Below are 17,927 nucleotides of genomic sequence, written 5' to 3' on the forward strand. Positions count from 1 at the left end.
TTAAATTTTCCCACAGAAGAACATCAACATGGCTACAGAGAAACTGGGTCCCTTAGTGAGAAATGTAGAATGTGTTTTTCTTACCGTGGCTTACAATGAATTTAACTTTAAAGTTGATGTGTTATGACTCACAAGGTTATAAGCACCGACAATATCTTTGATGTCTATTGGAAGAACTCTCACACAATGATATGTATTTCTGTATGTATATATGTAGTTATATGTATTTCCTCTTTGAACGAAATAAGGGTTTTCTTAATAAAGAAAGGTTTCTTGTTCCTGGAGGACTGCTGTGTTTGTTTTATTCTTGTCTGTTGCTTTGTTTGTACTTGCTGTTGCTCCGTTAATCTCGGTACTGACCTCCCATACCTACACTACGACAGCCAACAATCTCTTCAGCCAAATGGTCAGCCAAGAGCTGGCTTCTGCAGGCTGATTGTATTTTCATCTATTTACGTGTTTGTGGTCAGTGTGCATGTTTATAAACTTTCTAGGTTCACATGTAGATATTCCAAACTTATTAACATTTTTTTCATTACAGCTTATCATCACACGGTTATGATACGAAAAAAGAAGTAATGTGTAGTACTGAGCACTGGGAACGAACAAATGTGCATCAATGTTCTTTTATGTAATACACTTAATTGTGATTCTAAAGGCATACACGTGTTATCATTTAGAACCAAACATCTGTATTTTCTTGCTACAGTCTCGATCTTGCTTACAAGAGTAATGTTGGTTTGCACGCACTGAGTCTACAACACTAGGGCAACGGTAAATTCTCGTTCTACCATCTGATGGACGACCTGTGTTGTTGTCTTCGTGCAGGTCCTGAAGCAAGGTACTTTCTCCTGACTTCCACCTCTCTGACCACTGTCTAGCATTAATGCTTTCACTTTCCATCTCTGACTACAGCTAAATATTCTTCACCTTTGCCTGCGTGAACTCATAAAGATGTGTGTTTGTAATCCGTCGTACGCATGCGTGAGCAAGTGTGTGTGCAAGACTTAATTCACATAGTTCGTTGAAGCTTGGGAGTAACAGAAATAGTGGGATGTAGAACAAAATAGACTTTCTTATGAGTCTGTAAATTTTTTTAAGAAAAGAAACCTTTATTTGTCTCTTCTGATATCAATAACATTGATAATATATCGACTGTAAGTTTCAGGGGAAAAACCCTCTGTAAGGATTACGGATGATACCACCTGCAAAACACACAAACACACACACAAACACACCCACACAGACAACTCAGGAAACTAATTCTAAATATTCCGAACATTTTATTTTCTATTTTCGAAAGACAGGAAAGTGTACATAAACACAGTTTAGACCTTAACACACCTGCAGTTTATTCTACATCTAAAGGGCTGCTAATGTTATTATAGTAAAAACAATGATTAATCGCATAAGTACTTAACAAACAAATATTTAAAAGACTATGACAAAATAAAGCAAGGAATACTAATTATTCTAAAAACTGAAATAGTAAACATTTGTTTTTATTAGAAATCTGTCTTTGTCAATATTCTATACAGATCATTCAAATTCAGTATAACACTAGTACATTAAACTCTTGTTCAACATTTCCTCGATTTTTCGAACCATATCCTCACAACTTGTCCCAACTCTTGACGGAGTCATGAACTGATGGTATGAGTTTTCAACATAGTTGACCCTGTTTGTGAGAGCCTTCGCCAGGTGGATCAGTGCTGGCCGTGGCGACACTTCTTTGGCTTTAAAGATGATGCGCTTATGTGATGTCACACTTGCCAGCTTTTCACTGCATCTGTTCTTGTTGCGACAAAGGTTTTGTTTGGAAGAGTTATGAGACGCTTCGGATTGTCTTTTCATATTAATACAGAATTCTTCCACCAGGATTTGGAGACGGTCACATGCTTTGTCTATCTGCGCCATGTCTTCGTGTCTGCTGATGTCCACGTCTTTGACAAGTGAGTCCATCTCAGCAATTTCTTTTTTCAGCTTTTCCTCCTCCTTAGTTACCTGGTCAATCAACGTGTCCAGAGACTTCTTTGCTGATATCATTTCGTCGTCCAGCTTGTTAACTGCTTGACATTGACTGTGTCTTTCATCTTTACAGGATGCACAGAGAGCGAGTCCGTGATCTTGACAAAAGAGAAACTGTTTGTCGCCGTGGTCAGCACACAGCGGGGGGCCGCTAGCAGCCAGACGCTCAGGTGTCACAGAGGAGAGACTCTCCACATCGTGACTGCGGGACACTGACATCTTCTTGTGTATCTTGTGACATGATGAACACATCATGTCCAGGCACTGCATACAGATAAACTCAGCCTTGTTGTTGGCATCGCATGTGGAACATACGGGATCTTTACTCAGCACACGAGCACTCTGCACCAGTGCTTCCATCATGTAATCTGTCGGCAGGTTGTTGACAACGTTTTCTATCTTCATCATTTTAAATTTTAACATCCAGTGATACGGTGAATCAACAATTTGACATCTACACAGCGGACAAGCATTAGTTTTACACAACGGAAGAACACATTTTCGGCACAGGAGATGACCACACGGTAGAATCTTTGGTGTCTCGAATTCATTCATGCACACCGGACACTCTCTTTCGTTTGGCTGAGCTGATGCTGTCGCCATCTTAGTAGGCAAACTATATAAATTCAAACATATGAAACATATGAGACGCATTTGAAGCTAATAATCCCTAGCAAGCTAAAGTAAGTGTTAATTAGTTAATACATAAAATTAGAGCTATGGAGCTCTTCATTATTCACCTGTATTAGTGACAAAAAAGTCTCTGAATCAGCTGAGTAAAAAACGCATGGGGAGTAATACATAAGTAAAAGGTAGTAGTTATCACGTAAGACCTCCTTTGAGACAACTACGACTGAAAAAAAGCTAAAGACTAATGTAAGATAATCCTAAAATAACCTAGGTGTGAAGTAGACTTCGATGCAATCCTTAAACCAGACTATTATCGTTGAAATGGGAAGTAATCTTGTGAGAAAATAAAGTTGATACCAAGTAGTAGTATGGTAGTGTGTAGACAAGGGGGCGGCGATAGTGGGTGGTCGCCGGAAGAGGCCGAAAATAGTTTTGCTGATGCATGCGGGAAAAGTGCTGATGCTTGCGGGAAATAGTGCTGATGCAGAAGACCGCGAAAAGTGACCCACCCGAGGGGTATATAAGGAGACAGGGCAGTTAGTGTGAGAGAAAGTATGTGAGATCAAGGCTCGCCAGCGCCAGCAGCATCGACTGGTATCAGTAATACAAACTAAGAACCCACGAGAGCGTTGTCTTTTGTGTTGGTGTGGAAGGATTGTGGGAAGAGACCAATTCTTACCCTGCTACAGTAGCTTCCCTTGTCAGTGCTACCGTAAATCTGACGTGTCTATCATTAATATGTCTGAGTGTCGTAAAATGACTAAAAAGTAAACAAATGTTAATTTATTATAGCTTATGTAACGGAAATTCTTTTAATTTTTTAGTATTCATAAAATAATTCTCTGATTTTGAGCATGCTATGCGGCTACGATTAATACTTGTTCCATATTTCTCATCATTTTGTCGGAAAGAAACGTCGATACATTAAAGAGGTGTACGAATATCATTATTAACAGAAATTATATCTAGGATTTACAAAAATGCATAGTTAACAGGTTTAATAGTACAAATTGATCGATAAGATTCTTAACAAATCTTAAAAATAACAGTTTATCCGCCTTTGATCAGTTTAAGCAAGGTTACTTACCTGACTGTTCCCGGAAGCAAACCGTTCTTCTCAACTGGGAATTTCCGTGTGAGTAGACAGGTGTATGTTCTGTGTTGATAACTTTAAATAGAAGACACTCCACGGTGTGAATAACTAACTGTCTGTTCGCACTGTAGAGTATCACAAGCCACAGGATGTGTGTGTGTGTGCAGTGAGTGTATCAGGTGTAAATAAATGTATACATTGAAGGAATTTTTTTTTCAGTTGATAGCGGCAGTTGAAATATTCCCAAAGGCCAGATCTCTGACTACTTCTACTAATTTACCATAAAGATAAAGAAGAAAAGAATTTGTTATATGACATCTTTTGCTGCTTTAAGGACAGTGGCTAAATGTCCTTATTAGTAATTACTTCTCAATCTTTTAATACCACAAACCAGACATTTGTATAAAAATATATAAACAGATACATGTATATAGTTCCCTGCATAGATACATTTCTTTTGTAGTAAAATGGAACAGATAGTATTATTATAATCCATAAATTGAATATATTCTTGTGCAAACATTATATATAAATTACTTATACAGTGTACAATGTACATAGAACAGACCACCTTCTATCCCTGCTGTCACTGACTGCTTGCTGTATGTTAGAGATGACATCTAGCCTTTTATTGTGTTAAAGTAAGGCTCTGCTTCTGCGATTAAACCAAATGTTTACTTTAGTTAAATAGAAAAACAAACACTTTAATTTTGAATTAATACATTTCATTCAGCAGTGGAAGAGTAGTAGAATTAGCAACATGAGTAGTAAAAGGGTAGCAGGTAGACTGTGTGTAGAAGCAGTAGAAGTTATGTCTAAAAATTTATATAAATAACCTGGTGACTAAAAATATTTTGTATATAGGTACAGATATATGCTTGTATGTGAAGACTTATACTTTTAAGTATTACTCTCTGAAGACTGTATGCAGTGATTCAAAATTAGTACTTTTTCTTGAAAAAAATTATCAACTATTATATAACTTATGTACGATATAAAATTAAGTGACAACTATAAAGAACAATTTAATACAAGAGGTGAAAAGTTTTTAAAAGTAAAGAATGAGCAATACAGTAAAAACAATTAGTTTTACAAAAATTGAACGTCAGGTAGTAGAAGGCAACTTATTGTAAACCCTGTAGATTACTGAAAGATTTAAAGTCTTTATTGCTTCAACAATACACATCAAATTTTTAAGTATGTTAACTGATACAAGAAACCTTTTATCTATCAATAATGCTAAAAGTAAATCTCGTACTGAGTAAATGAAGGACAATTTGTCAATGAAAACTCAAAAATCTTAATCTTTCACTCGAAACATATTGAAATACCAATAAAAGCGCAATAGAGAAGCCAGGAACAATACAAAAAGAATCATTCAGCGCATGGGCAGTACATTCTTGGTAGTTTAAGCAGATCGAGCTACACACCTTCACCTTCATTGATAAAGATAAAGAGTGACTAGAATCAAAGAGAAGCTCACAGTACCACCTAGTCACTTTTACGGTTGCCGAAAAATAATTTCAGATAATGAGTAGCAAAAACAAAGCAAAACGGATGAAGACCAAGTGAGAGCCAACTTTTATTTTGCCCTGGGAGAAAGTATATATGTAGGAAAAGAATCTGTAAGGGGAATTGGGCAGGAGGGATGTTGCAGTTTGAAAATCTTTGTCTGTACATAACTGTGTGTCTGGAGGGGGTAAAGGGCAGCTGATATAACTGCAATAAAAGTCTCATGTTAATAGTTTTTTCATGGGCTTCAAAAAAAAAAAAAATAAAACGCGAAACAGTTCAACATTTTTTGTTTTGGATAGTAAACAGGTGAATTAAATAAATACATTATGGCTGACAACGGCAATATCAATACCCAGGCTGATGTCGTAAATCAAGAACATATTCACTTGTTCCTATCACAGCCTTCTTGTTCTTCACATTTTTTCATATCCTTCTAGATGGAGGAAGTGCTGTGACCTACTCAACGAAGACAAAAGTAGCATGGATCAGGTAAACATGGTTTAATACGATACATACATACAAAAAAAAAAAGTTAAAGAAAAGCTCTGGGATCTATTACTACTACTTCTGCTACTATTTCTTCTACTACGAACCACAACAAAATGTCTAAACATAGAATTTAAAAAGAAGTATTAAAAAAAGTACACTTGTAAGTTACTATAATCAAAAATGAAATAAAAGTGGCTTTGTTTTCATCATTCATGACTTACAGATGTCAAGGTTCATTTTCGATGTTAACATGTAAAAGACCCTTAAAGTTTCCATAGGCAACAACAAACATCTCTATAATGTTACTTTTACCTCTGTCTCTTACCTTATTAACTGTACCGTAAATATCAAAGACAGCAAAACAGGGTTGTTTAACATCTTTTGCTGCAACACCCCGGTCCTGTCCGTCGACGAAGAGGTGAAGATCGTTGGATGTGTCCACCAGGACCCCAACTCGACTCCCGACTTGAAGTCTCTTGAGACCTTCGCCGATTGTGCTCATCACCTGAAGACAAATGACTAATGACTTATGCTTTTAATAAAATATAAGTTAAGAAGTGAAATTATTTGATTCCATCAGTCCCCCAAGTTGATTCCCAACTAGAATTCTATTGTGACCTGTTAGTTTGGTTTTTTTTTTGCTGGGAACAATGACAGACAAATATGATCCCCTCTGCGAGCTATTAGGCACATCATCTATAGGGCAAATATTGGCAAAATATTGGTTTAGGGCAAGGGTTATTTGGTGGGGTTTTTTTTTTTTCGTGATTCACAAAGGAAAGTGCACTTAGTTGAAGTCTGATTTTCTCAGCAAAATTAAAGCTTTAATGTGATGCATTTCGGTTTACTTACTGGATATTCGTCTGCTTAAGATATTATTTCCACACATCTGGGGTAGTATCCCATTCTATTCCTGAGTTACACCTCTATAAGCGTTACTAGGAAACTGTCACAATCTTGACCTCCTAAGATATCCCAGCTCACTTATTGGCTGTAACCCTGACTACTTCAACACATTCACATACAACTCTAATGTTAGTACTATTGACCTCTTTCTGCAATAATTTCAAAAGATAATGAAATATTAAATTTGGGTAATTAATACCTGGCGTTGAGTTTTACATACTCACTAGAACAGTGACATAAAATGAAACAGTTAAGAATGCTGATGAAGAAAAAATATTAAAACATATTTAACTTTATCTGTCACACATAGACCAAACAAGCCCTTTTCCTATTTTACCCTACGTGTTGCCATGGAAACCTACACTTGATTTTTGGTGAAAGACGCAGTCGGGCTCGATGATGACGGAGTCTTTAAGGCCTGTGATAAACATCGTCACAACGAGGCCTGGATGAGGGTTTGTTATCACACCCAGGCTTAACGAGCCGTCTTCTGCTAAAACTTTGTCAACTGCCACCTGCATCAACATTACAGTGTCATGACATGACAAACAGCGACTACGGGACCTACACCGCGAAAAGCGCGATAAGACACAATGTATACTAAGATGGGTTAATACTAAATCTTTTGTTACTGATTTAAAATAAAAATATGAAACAGATGTTAGATTTGTTATCTCTTCGTCTGTAGGCCATAAAATAAAAGCACATAGCAGCAACATAACATTTCCTTTGTAATATTTGTTTTATTGTAAATAATAATAAAAATAAAGTGTCATCATTACTTCATACAAGACGTTTGCCACCATAACGTCACGTGACACAACCACTCCATCACCGATGTGCTCTGGGTTTATCTTCTTTGCGGTCGTGTTACAGTTTGTTAGTCGAATGTTAGTCCCGCAGTTTTCATGAAACACAAGGACTGATGGTGGTGTCATCAACTGTAAAATAATGTCAATTGTCTTGAGGGTACAATTTATGAACAAGTATTTCATTGTAACAATAAGAGCAATTCATTGCATGACATACTGAATTCCTTTGGATGACATAACTCCTTTCGCATTCTGTCTCACACGCACAAACCTATTTCTGTCGCTCTTTCTCTGTCTCACTCACACACCCATTGAGAGAGAAAGAGCGATAAACACGGACTTAGGGAGAAAGGAACACACTCACTCACACAACAATTTGTGACAATCTACACATAACAATGCAGAAGGTCATTTTTACTCACACTTACATTCTCGCTTGAAAATAGTTTACCTTTGACTCTGTTTTCTGCTGCTCCAACATCAGTAGCTCTCTTTCTAAGCGTCCCGCAACTTCTTCAAAATGTTTTTCACTTGACAAGGGCTTCATTAACAGTTCTACGTTCACGTCGGCGCTGAGGTCAAGGCTGTTGACCCTGTCTGTCAGAGCCTGTGTCATGTGTATCAGTGCAGGACGTGGTGACACTTCCACCGCTCGCGTCACAATGTGTTTGTGTGACGTCACCTTTCCTAGACGGTTGCTAAGGTCAGTCTTGACGTCACGTAATGAATTCCTGATTTGGAGATGTGACGTACGAGTTTTTTGCTTCAACTTGCTACAAACATCTTCCACCAGCTTGTGAAGACGGTCACATGTCTTGTCCATCTGCGCCATGTCTTCTTGTTCATTAACATCAACTTGCTGTAGACATGACGTCACCTGACCTATAGCCTGCTCTAGCTTCTGCTCCGCTTCTACCAGAATCTTCGTTAGATCGGTAAATGAATTTTGAGTTGTCTCAATTTCATCGTGAAGGTCACTTACATTTAGACATTCTCTGTGCTTCTCAGACTTACAGGATTTGCAGACAGCGAGTCGGTGATAGAAGCAAAACGTATCAGCTAGTTTGTCGCCGTGGTCAGCACACAGTGCAGGGCGGCTGGCAGCCAGACGTTCAGGTGTCACAGTGCTGACACTCTCCACATCGTGACTGCTGCTTACCGAAAGCTTTTTATGATCGTTTCTACAGGCTGAACACAACATGTCCTGACACTGCATACAGATGAAGTCCGCCCTGACGTCCTCACACACACAACAAAGGTGATCTTTACTCAGCACACGAGCGCTCTCCACCATCGCTTCCATCACAAAGTCTGTCGGCAGGGCGTCAACAGTGTCGGACGAACTTCCATCTGACTGCTCTACTATAGGACATCTACACAGCGGACACCCGGCATCAGCTTTGGAATCTATCCAGGAAATGACACATTGTCGACACAGGAGATGACCACAGGGTAGAATCTTTGGTGTGGTGAAGTCATTCGTGCACACAGCACACTCTCTTTCGTGTTGCTCAGCCATCATGGGATACAAGCTACCGATAAGACGCAGAGGTTTCCAGCCACTAAAGGAAACTGAACTGAATATCTACAGCAATGCGTAGCAGTGTATATCGACTGACTTGCTGTGTAATACTTTAATTACAAAGATAAGACGGTTTGCTTTGGTTACAAGTGGTGGAAACATAGTTATTTCCAAGTATTACGCGTCCACGTGGACAAGTGAGGCTTGAATTCACTTGACAGTATATCTCATTACTTTAGTGTCGTTACGACAGGCCCTGACATGAAAAGCTTATAAGTTTATATTGATAAGAGATATATAGACCTGAATTGTTCTTCATACAAAATTAAGCATGTCTATACAGCTTTTAAAGAAGTATTTAGTAGTTTGGTAGTTGTACCATTTTAAATCAAAATTTCTTAAAATTTATCACAGTGTATTACAAAGCAATTCATAAAATAAACTAAGACCATTTTGCAAACTCTCCCTCATAGGATTGTAGATCTTACTTGTAGGTAACTTTTTAAAACAGAAATTTGAGTCTACTAAGGGGGGTGGGGGAATTGGTGTTTTACGCCGTGTCAGCAACTAAGGCTATATTACGGCAAGCAGCCAGCCCTGTAAACAGATGCCACATGCAGAGAAAGATCAGCGTGCCCGAGACGAGAAATGAACTCAGGGCAGCCAACTTTCACTGTATTGGTGACAGGCGCTAACAGCGCTAACCGTTGCGCCACCGGGCCGCTTTGAGTCTACTAACAAAACTGACGGAGTTATAAGCTTTTAAAAACGGTTGTTTTTGCGCCATTTTGGATTATTTCAACGACGACCGATAGTGTGACAAGTGCAGTTTGCAAGCTTAATAAGGTAAATAATGTCATGATGAAGTTAGTGTACAAATGTTATTAATATCTGAACCATTATCTGTGTTATTTTCATAAGGGTAAATTACTGGAAAAAATAACATCAACTTTTAGGAGAAAGGTATCTTATCCTTATAGATGTTAGAAACAAGCTTGAAAGTGTTTTGGAGGTGGCAACAGCGACACAATGAGGAAGAGATTAGATCCTCGTAAAAACAGTACTTGACCTTTGTTAGTAGATTGCTATAAATAGCACAATCATAGCTGAGTAGCTTATCCAGCCTTTAAATGTTGTAAATAAATAATAAAATTACATCAATTCCACAGGGCACATTAGCAAAAAATAACAATAGAAAGATAAAACAACCAAACAATAGAGGAAGAAAGAACAAGAAAAAAAAACGAACAAAAAAACAAACAAAAAAAAAACAAAATAATATATAATAGGTAAACCTGAGAACACAAATCAGCTCGGTTTTGAATATCTCATGATCTTCTTAAAATTGAATAAGCATATTACTAATCTTGCGACATAGGACAGCCGAGGTTTCGTGTCATTGTCGTGAGTGGGACAGAATGTTTAGAAAATCTCGAGACTATCTCTTCTGTGGATGGCTTATAAGTGGCTGGGTGTGCTCACTGTGGGGTTATCTCGGCAGTTTGAAAGAAATAGGAACACCTGACTACTCGGCACGTTATCTCCCGCGAAGCTCAAGACTATTTGTCCCCTACCCGGATAGTTCCTCATTCCTTACTCCCACTTTTAAGTGGCGCAAGGGTGCATTTGGTTTCACGAACCTGAAAACTCTCACAATAATACTAAACAAGACATCCTATCTCGCTGTTGGCATGGATCTTTTAAGTTATACACAATTTAGAAAACGTCTTTGTGTTGAGACACATTTTCTCTTTTACTGTACATGATCAGTGCCACCACAGTAAGTGACCTATACAAAGCATTCAGCTTACTCACTGTGTTTATTTTATCTCAGAATCGTGTGGATACCTGACAACTACCATGTGAGTTTGGCTACAGAAGGAAAAGTATCGACATCTACTGACAATAATGGTGGCTAACGAGCATTTGAAACTATGTGAGGAAAGCATTGTTGATTCTTTAGGCATGTGACGATTGTTTACAGTTAACTACTAGAACGAGGCTGGTGTATACAAAGCTTCCGGTTTAGTAACATTCATTGTTAAGGCTCGCCGAGACTAACAGGTAAGAACTTCGCAAGAGTCTTAGCATTGGTCTCGACAGACAGACATCAGTCTACACGTCCGTGGTATTATCGGACTGATTTCCAAGACAAAGAATAGGCTTCACACATTAACCATAATTTTCGGCCGAAATATCAAAATCATATAAACAGGAAACACATCTTTAATAAGCGCAAGCTGCACAAAATCACTAAGAAATCAGTTAAACATCGTAGCTCATCGATATGTCAGATAACTGAAATTTAAGTCGCTTTATTGTCTTGTTAGAATTACACCTGAGTATATCAATAACATAAGTACAGCAGCCATGTACTATCACTGCTATTACACTTGACATAAATCAGTGACACATTAAAGTGCCTGTGATAAGATTTTAGTGCTGCAGCACTTTAAAAAAGAAACCTGAGTGCAGATGGATATACATTATTATCTCGTAGGATTTTTGAAAGTCTATTTCCTATTAACAAGGTCAATCTCAGACTAACAGGCAGTTACATTTGGTTTAACCTATAAGGTCTGTACCACCGCCAGTGCATGACACAGTTCAGCAGCTTTCTCCAGAAGGGATTACAAGTAACCACACAGTGTAATCCCCAACTACTGAACTGTCCTGCTTTGGATTTCACTTTTTTTCACAAAACTGCGTTAAAATCCAGCAAAAGAACACATTTTTCTTTGAAGCAAGCAATAAAAAAATGACTCACACAGGCCGGAAAGCTTTTTCTAACTTCTCTCAATGCTACGAAGATGCTCTTTACTTTGTGTGTGTGTGTGTGGTAGGGAGAGAAGCTGATCCATTTTTCCTTTATTGTTAATCTCTCTTTACAACAAAAAAAGTGATACACGACTCAATATGTACTCTTCTTGTTTTACATAGAAAAAAGATTGACCAAACTGGAGCTCTCATTGGTGATATAAACGCTCAGCTTGGTGTTGTCGTCAGTCACAAAATATTCTCGTGTTGACTGTCTAAGCCTCCCTGTACTCTGATATTCTTTATGTTCTCCAAGATATGGGAAGGGCTGTCACCTGTAAAACAGACAATAGAGCAGCAGGTACAAAACATAATGCTTTAAAGAACAAAAGAAATTTTGTACAAATGTCCATTTTACAAAAGTGCTTGGATGTGATAATATATACATTATATATTGGATGTGATAATATATACATTAATGATCTTGCTTTAAAAAATCTAAAAATAATATTATAGAAAATAACTAGTATAAGAAGAAATGACGCTAACCCAGTAAAGAAGATTCCACTGGGTACTAAGACGCCCACCGGCAGACGTTAGTTTTCTGATTTATGAAAGAATGCGTGTCGGTGTGAGTGTCTTCCTGTCCAGACTCATTGTGGTGTTTCTGATAACCTCTATCTCTTACCTTATGAACTGAACCGCCAATAGCAAATACAGCAAACCAGGGTTGTGTAACATTTTTTGCTACAACGCCCTCGTCCTGTCCATCGATGTAGAGGTGAAGGTCGTTTGATGAGGTCACCAGTAACCCGACTCGACTCCCGACGTCCAGTCTCTTGAGATCTACTCCGAGCGGTATTTGGACCTACATATAAATACCTGATACTTTGTCTTTTTGATAAAATATTGGGCGGGAAGTGAGCACCCAGATTGACCTTCGTCTTTAACTCCAGCATGCACTTTTCCACAAATATTTTGTTGTAACTGTGTACGACTAAAAAAATACTTGATACTTTCCGAAAAATGTAAGTTATGAGCAGGGTGTCTTCAGTTTATCGTGACTTGATGTACACAAAAGAGTGTTTGATTTACGACAATGGTCTGATTTATTTAGGTCAGTAAAGGCCTTAGTTCAACTTCTCCAAACTGGGTATTCCTTCTTCAGATAACATTTGCACAAACGGAAGGTAACACCCCACTTCTATTCTTTTACCCACAATGTTATAAAATTGAAATAATCAAATTGCCTAAATATCTTATCCCATCTCACCTGTGTATGTCAAAATATACACATCCGTCTAATGTCTCTCTTTTTGGACTCATTTTATATATTGGGATGTTTGTAGGTTTTTATTTACAGTAGGCAAAGATTCTAGTTTAAATTTGGGAATTCATGTTCGTCCATATGTTTTACCTGCTCTTTAGAAAAGAAAAGAGAATCCAACTAAACTTTTAAGCATGGTTTGTTTAATCAAAAAGAAAACTTCAATAAATGAATGATAATCAGCTTCATCTCTTACACGAAGACTAAACAACAAGCCATCTGCACTCAGAGATATGAAGACTCACACATGTTTGCTGGTAGGAGACCTCACCGGGCCCGATGATAACGGAGTCTGGCAGGTCTGAAGCATATTTTGTCACAAAGACGTGTGCAGGAGAACTTCTTGTCACACCCACTATTAGCTCGTTGTACCCACCTCTTGCTGCGTCCACTCTGACCTGCGTCAACATCCCAGTGTCATGACATGTCAAGCTGTGACAGCTGATTAGAGCAATTAAAGAGGACTAAAGGATGCCAATCTTTAGGTAAAGGAAAATCAACGTAAGCAGAGACGGAAATTATGTATTGAGACTATTCAATCCGTCCGATGTAAGCTTTTGTGCAACTTGTGTCAACGATTTTTTGAAAATGAAAACAAAATAATTCAGAACGATTTTTCTTTTCTTTGCGTCCGTTCACTATAAAAGACAGAAAAGTGAGTAAAAGTAATTTTTATTCTAAAGCCCGATTTTTAAAAATATGACTATCATCATCATCATCATCATCATCATCATCATCGTCAAATATCTTACTTCATACAAGACGTCGAACAACATAGGGTCACGTGACATGACTACCCCATTGTTATAGGCAGACCGATCTATCTTCTCCGCGGTCCTGTTACCGTTCGTCAGACGAATGTTGCTTCCGCAGTTGTCGTGGAACACAAGGACTGGTGGCTGTGAGACCAACTGTAAATAATATTCTTTTGTCCATGAAAATTATTAACAAATTTTTAGTCGACATCTATAATGTTTTTTTTTTATATAAATAGTTCAGTAATCAAAATTATAAACGTCTACTATTCTTCTTCTTCGTCTTTGTCTTCGTCTGTTTTTCTTATTCTTATTCTTTTATTATTATTCTTTTATTATTATTCTTTTATTATTATTATTATTATTATTATTATTATTATTATTATTATTATTATTATTATTATTATTATTATTATTATTATTATTATTATTATTATTATTATTATTATTATTATTATTATCATCATCATCATTATTATTATTATCATCATCATCATCATCTTTTTATTACACTAAGGTGTTTAATAACTAAAATGTTTTGTCATTAGTTATGAGTTGTATTTTATAAGGAAGGATTTTTTTATTAAGATCTGGTATAATACTTTTAATAAAGTCTTGTGTCTGTAAGAAACCACTTTCCATACATTAATTACAGATACCACACATAAACATTTATGCACCTCTGTGATCGAGGTTTTGCTAAATACAATGGAAGCGCTTACATTTTTTACCAGCTCTAAACAACAGTTACAAAAGGATCTTGATGATGATGTATAAACAGTCAAATTTCCTCTGTTTACTTGGACACACCGTGGGAACAGGTAGTGGACACAATTATTTTGTGCTTTGCGTCCTCTGAAACCGTTTTATACGAGCGTTCTCTTTCGTACTAGTCGATGTTTAAATTGTGTGAGCGTGTTTGTGTACGAGCGCGCGTTCGGTTGTATCTGTTTATTGTTAAGGGTGGGTGTATCGGTGTTTGGTATTGTAAAGCTGCCTCTTACAATGACAGTACTTTTCACATTGTCACTAACTGCTGATAAGAGGGAAGTAAAAAGATTTTTTTTAACAACACAGATGACTAGCAGGAAAGAAACTTGCTTTAGTGTTACAGAAAACCTTAAAAAATAATCGAATTTTACCTCTGACACTATCTGTTCCTGCTTCCACATCCGGACCACGTTTTCTATCCGTCTCACAACTTCTTGACAGCACTCTCCATGTGACAAGGGCTTCACCCACACCACTTGATGCAGGTCAGCGCTAAGGTCAAGGCTGTTGACCCTGTCTCTCACAGCCTGTGTCATGTGTATCAGTGCAGGACGTTGTGACAATGCCGTGACTCGCGTCACTATGTGTTTGTGTGACGTCACTTTCACTAAACGGTTGCAAAGGCCAGTCTTAATGTCACATAGCGACTTCCTGATTTTCAGATGTGGCTTGCGACACTTGTCCTTCAACTCTTTACAAACATCTTCCACCAGCTTCTGAAGTCGGCCACATGACTTGTCCACCTGCGCCATGTCTTCTTGTTCGCTGACATCAACTTCCTGTAGACGTGACGTCACCTGACCTATAGCCTGCTCTAGCTTCTGCTCCGCTTCTACCAGATTTTTTGTTAGGTTGGTAAGTGAGTTTTGTGCTGACTTTATTTCATCTTCAAGATAGTTTACTTCCAGGCATACTTTGTGTTTGTTAGTCTTACAGGCTGAGCAGAAAGCGAGGCGGTGCTCGCGGCAGAAGTACTCCGCGTGTTTGTCGCCGTGGTCAGCACACAGTGCAGGGCGGCTGGCAGCCAGACGTTCAGGTGTCACAGTGCTGACACTCTCCACATCGTGACTGCGGGTCGCTGGGAGTTTGCTATGAACCTTGGTACAGGATGAACACAACATGACCTGACACTGCATACAGATGAAGTCCGCCCTGACGTCCTCACACACACAACAAAGGTGATCTTTACTCAGCACACGAGCGCTCTCCACCAGCGCTTCCATCACAAAGTCTGTCGGCAGGGCGTCAACAGTGTCGGACGAACTTCCATCTGACTGCTCTACTATAGGACATCTACACAGAGGACACCAGGCATCAGGTTTGGAGTCCATCCAGGTAATGACACATTCCCGACACAGGACATGACCACAGGGTAGAATCTTTGGAGTCGTGAGGTCGTTAGTACAGACAGCACACTCTCTTTCGTGCGACTCAGCCATCTTGAAATACAAACTATCAATAAGACGAAGGGTTCCAACCGCTGAAGGAAACTTTGAACTGAACTGAATATTTACAGCAATGAATATTACATCGACTGACTTACTGAGCAATACTTTAGCTTGCAAAGATAAGACGGTTTGCTTTGGTTACAAGTGGTGGAAACTTATCTTTTACCCAGTTTTACGCGTTCACGTGACCAAGATAAGTGAGGCTTGAATCTGATAGGATATCTCATTACTTTAGTGTCAAGAACTATTTCGCTTAGAGTGTTTTGTCGTTACGACAGTCCGTGCCATGAATGATGGAAGGTCATTTTATAGCTAATTTCATAAATTTAGTTTTTTTTATAGTAAATATAGAAATAAAAACCTTATATTTATTTACGTCTATGTTTTTTTAAGTATTTTGTATTATGAATTGTCATTTTGTTGCACAAGATGGGACTTAGTCAAGAGAGTTTGTATGAGGCTGTCAGAAACGAAGGTAGAAATACTTGTGAAGGAATGGTTACAAAGTGTAATAGCTAATGGCAGATGCGTGTAGGTTTTGTTTATGTACCAATAGTGTCTTGTGTCTGACGTCTTGTGTGCGTCATTTGTTCCACGTCACTTGACGCAGAAAAAGACGTCACATTAAAGAGAAAAGTAGTTGCTCTCAAAATGGTCAAGTGACTGGGAAAACAACGGTCTTCTCCGCCATCTTATTTGTGATTCTCTCAGTGACATTTCATCTCAACGTGTGTCTCTTCGATTCTATTCACCTGCAAATCTCTTCATCCTCATCATCGTCTTCGGGGACTCATCGTGCGTTGTGTGTGTTCAGTGAAAAACATAAATGCAAAGGCAAATCTTGCATCAGGGTAGGCAAATGTGATTCGGGTCACTTTACAAATTAGTGTGGGTACATCAGGGAAAAATCTTTAACCTTTGCTTTTTGCTTTGTTGTTAAGTGATTTAAAGTCTTATTGAAACATCATTGGTCTGAAGTCGCTATTTAAAGAAGCTACTTTATGCCAAAATGTTTACTAATTATGATAAAATCATATAAAACAAGTTCCCTTTGTCTTTATGCTAATGACACTGTAATATGCTCTAAAGTCTAAACAATTACAGGAAGCACTCATTATTCTGTCGGCATATTGTACCAAGTGGTATTTGTAAAACGTAAAGACAGCTAAAATCAATGAGTTTTTTTTTTCCAAATTGTGAGACATGTAAACTACCTGTTTTTTAAGTTTAATAAGGAAAATGTTAAAGTAGTGATTGATTTATAAATTTTTCGCCATTAAAATCGTGGACTTAAAAAAATGGTTGAATTCATTAATATTATTTGTGATAGCTTTGTAATTAATGTCATCATGAATTCAGGGTAATGCGGCACAAAAAATAATATCTTAACCATTATCAGTGTCATCGTCAAAATAATAAATGACGGGAAAAATAAGGAACTCAACTTTTCAGAAAAAATTCATGTACTAATAATTGCTCAAAAACAAAGCATTTCCTTAATGCTGTTTGTTGTTTTCATTCAGGAATTGTGTCTCGATACATGAATAGGCCAATGGAGGAGATTTCCACACAGGTCCTCTCCACTGCCTCGCCTTAAAGTAGCACTTACACACAGGCCCGTTCTTAGCCCCCGCGGGGCCCGAGGCAAAGGACATGTGCGGGGCCCTCACGCCACGAATGCTGACTACACTTCCATATGCCTAGTTACCATATCAATCAAAAGCGCGGGGCCCCTTGAAGCGCGGGGCCCTAGGCAGATGCCTCGTCCGCCTGCCCCTAAGCACGGCCCTGCTTATAAATACCTATAAATAACACTATGATAATTGGTTAGCTTATTGATCTTTGTACCTGTAAATAAATTTAAAAATTACATC

The 17,927-nt window shown here is 38.1% G+C and overlaps 3 protein-coding genes across 4 annotated transcripts; all 3 read right to left on the minus strand.

Moving 5' to 3' along the window:
* Positions 1–1,266: 1,266 nt before the first annotated feature.
* LOC112576296 (E3 ubiquitin-protein ligase Midline-1-like) lies at positions 1,267–3,784 on the minus strand. Its single transcript, XM_025258649.1, has 2 exons — positions 3,746–3,784; positions 1,267–2,644 (listed from the first exon to the last, which is right to left on the minus strand). The coding sequence occupies exon 2, from the start codon at positions 2,629–2,631 to the stop codon at positions 1,561–1,563; it is 1,071 nt and encodes a 356-aa protein (XP_025114434.1). The 5' UTR covers positions 2,632–2,644; positions 3,746–3,784; the 3' UTR covers positions 1,267–1,560.
* Positions 3,785–5,601: 1,817 nt separating this feature from the next.
* LOC112576282 (neuralized-like protein 4) lies at positions 5,602–9,025 on the minus strand. Its single transcript, XM_025258631.1, has 5 exons — positions 7,925–9,025; positions 7,444–7,602; positions 7,024–7,176; positions 6,081–6,260; positions 5,602–5,722 (listed from the first exon to the last, which is right to left on the minus strand). The coding sequence occupies exons 1-5, from the start codon at positions 8,993–8,995 to the stop codon at positions 5,690–5,692; spliced, it is 1,596 nt and encodes a 531-aa protein (XP_025114416.1). The 5' UTR covers positions 8,996–9,025; the 3' UTR covers positions 5,602–5,689.
* A 2,226-nt stretch (positions 9,026–11,251) lies between these two features.
* On the minus strand, positions 11,252–16,107 carry LOC112576272 (E3 ubiquitin-protein ligase TRIM33-like). 2 transcript variants are annotated; one of them, XM_025258612.1, is made up of 5 exons: positions 14,977–16,102; positions 13,832–13,990; positions 13,325–13,477; positions 12,441–12,620; positions 11,252–12,087 (listed from the first exon to the last, which is right to left on the minus strand). In XM_025258612.1, exons 1-5 carry the CDS (start codon positions 16,042–16,044, stop codon positions 12,055–12,057), a joined length of 1,593 nt encoding a protein of 530 aa, XP_025114397.1. In that variant the 5' UTR covers positions 16,045–16,102; the 3' UTR covers positions 11,252–12,054. The 2 variants fall into 2 exon arrangements, with proteins under 2 accessions (XP_025114397.1, XP_025114396.1); XM_025258611.1 differs by lacking the exon at positions 11,252–12,087 and having other exon boundaries at positions 12,213–12,620; positions 14,977–16,107.
* Positions 16,108–17,927: the final 1,820 nt, after the last annotated feature.

The sequence above is a fragment of the Pomacea canaliculata genome, linkage group LG11, assembly GCF_003073045.1.
Source record: "Pomacea canaliculata isolate SZHN2017 linkage group LG11, ASM307304v1, whole genome shotgun sequence".
Taxonomy (NCBI): Eukaryota; Metazoa; Mollusca; class Gastropoda; order Architaenioglossa; family Ampullariidae; genus Pomacea; species Pomacea canaliculata.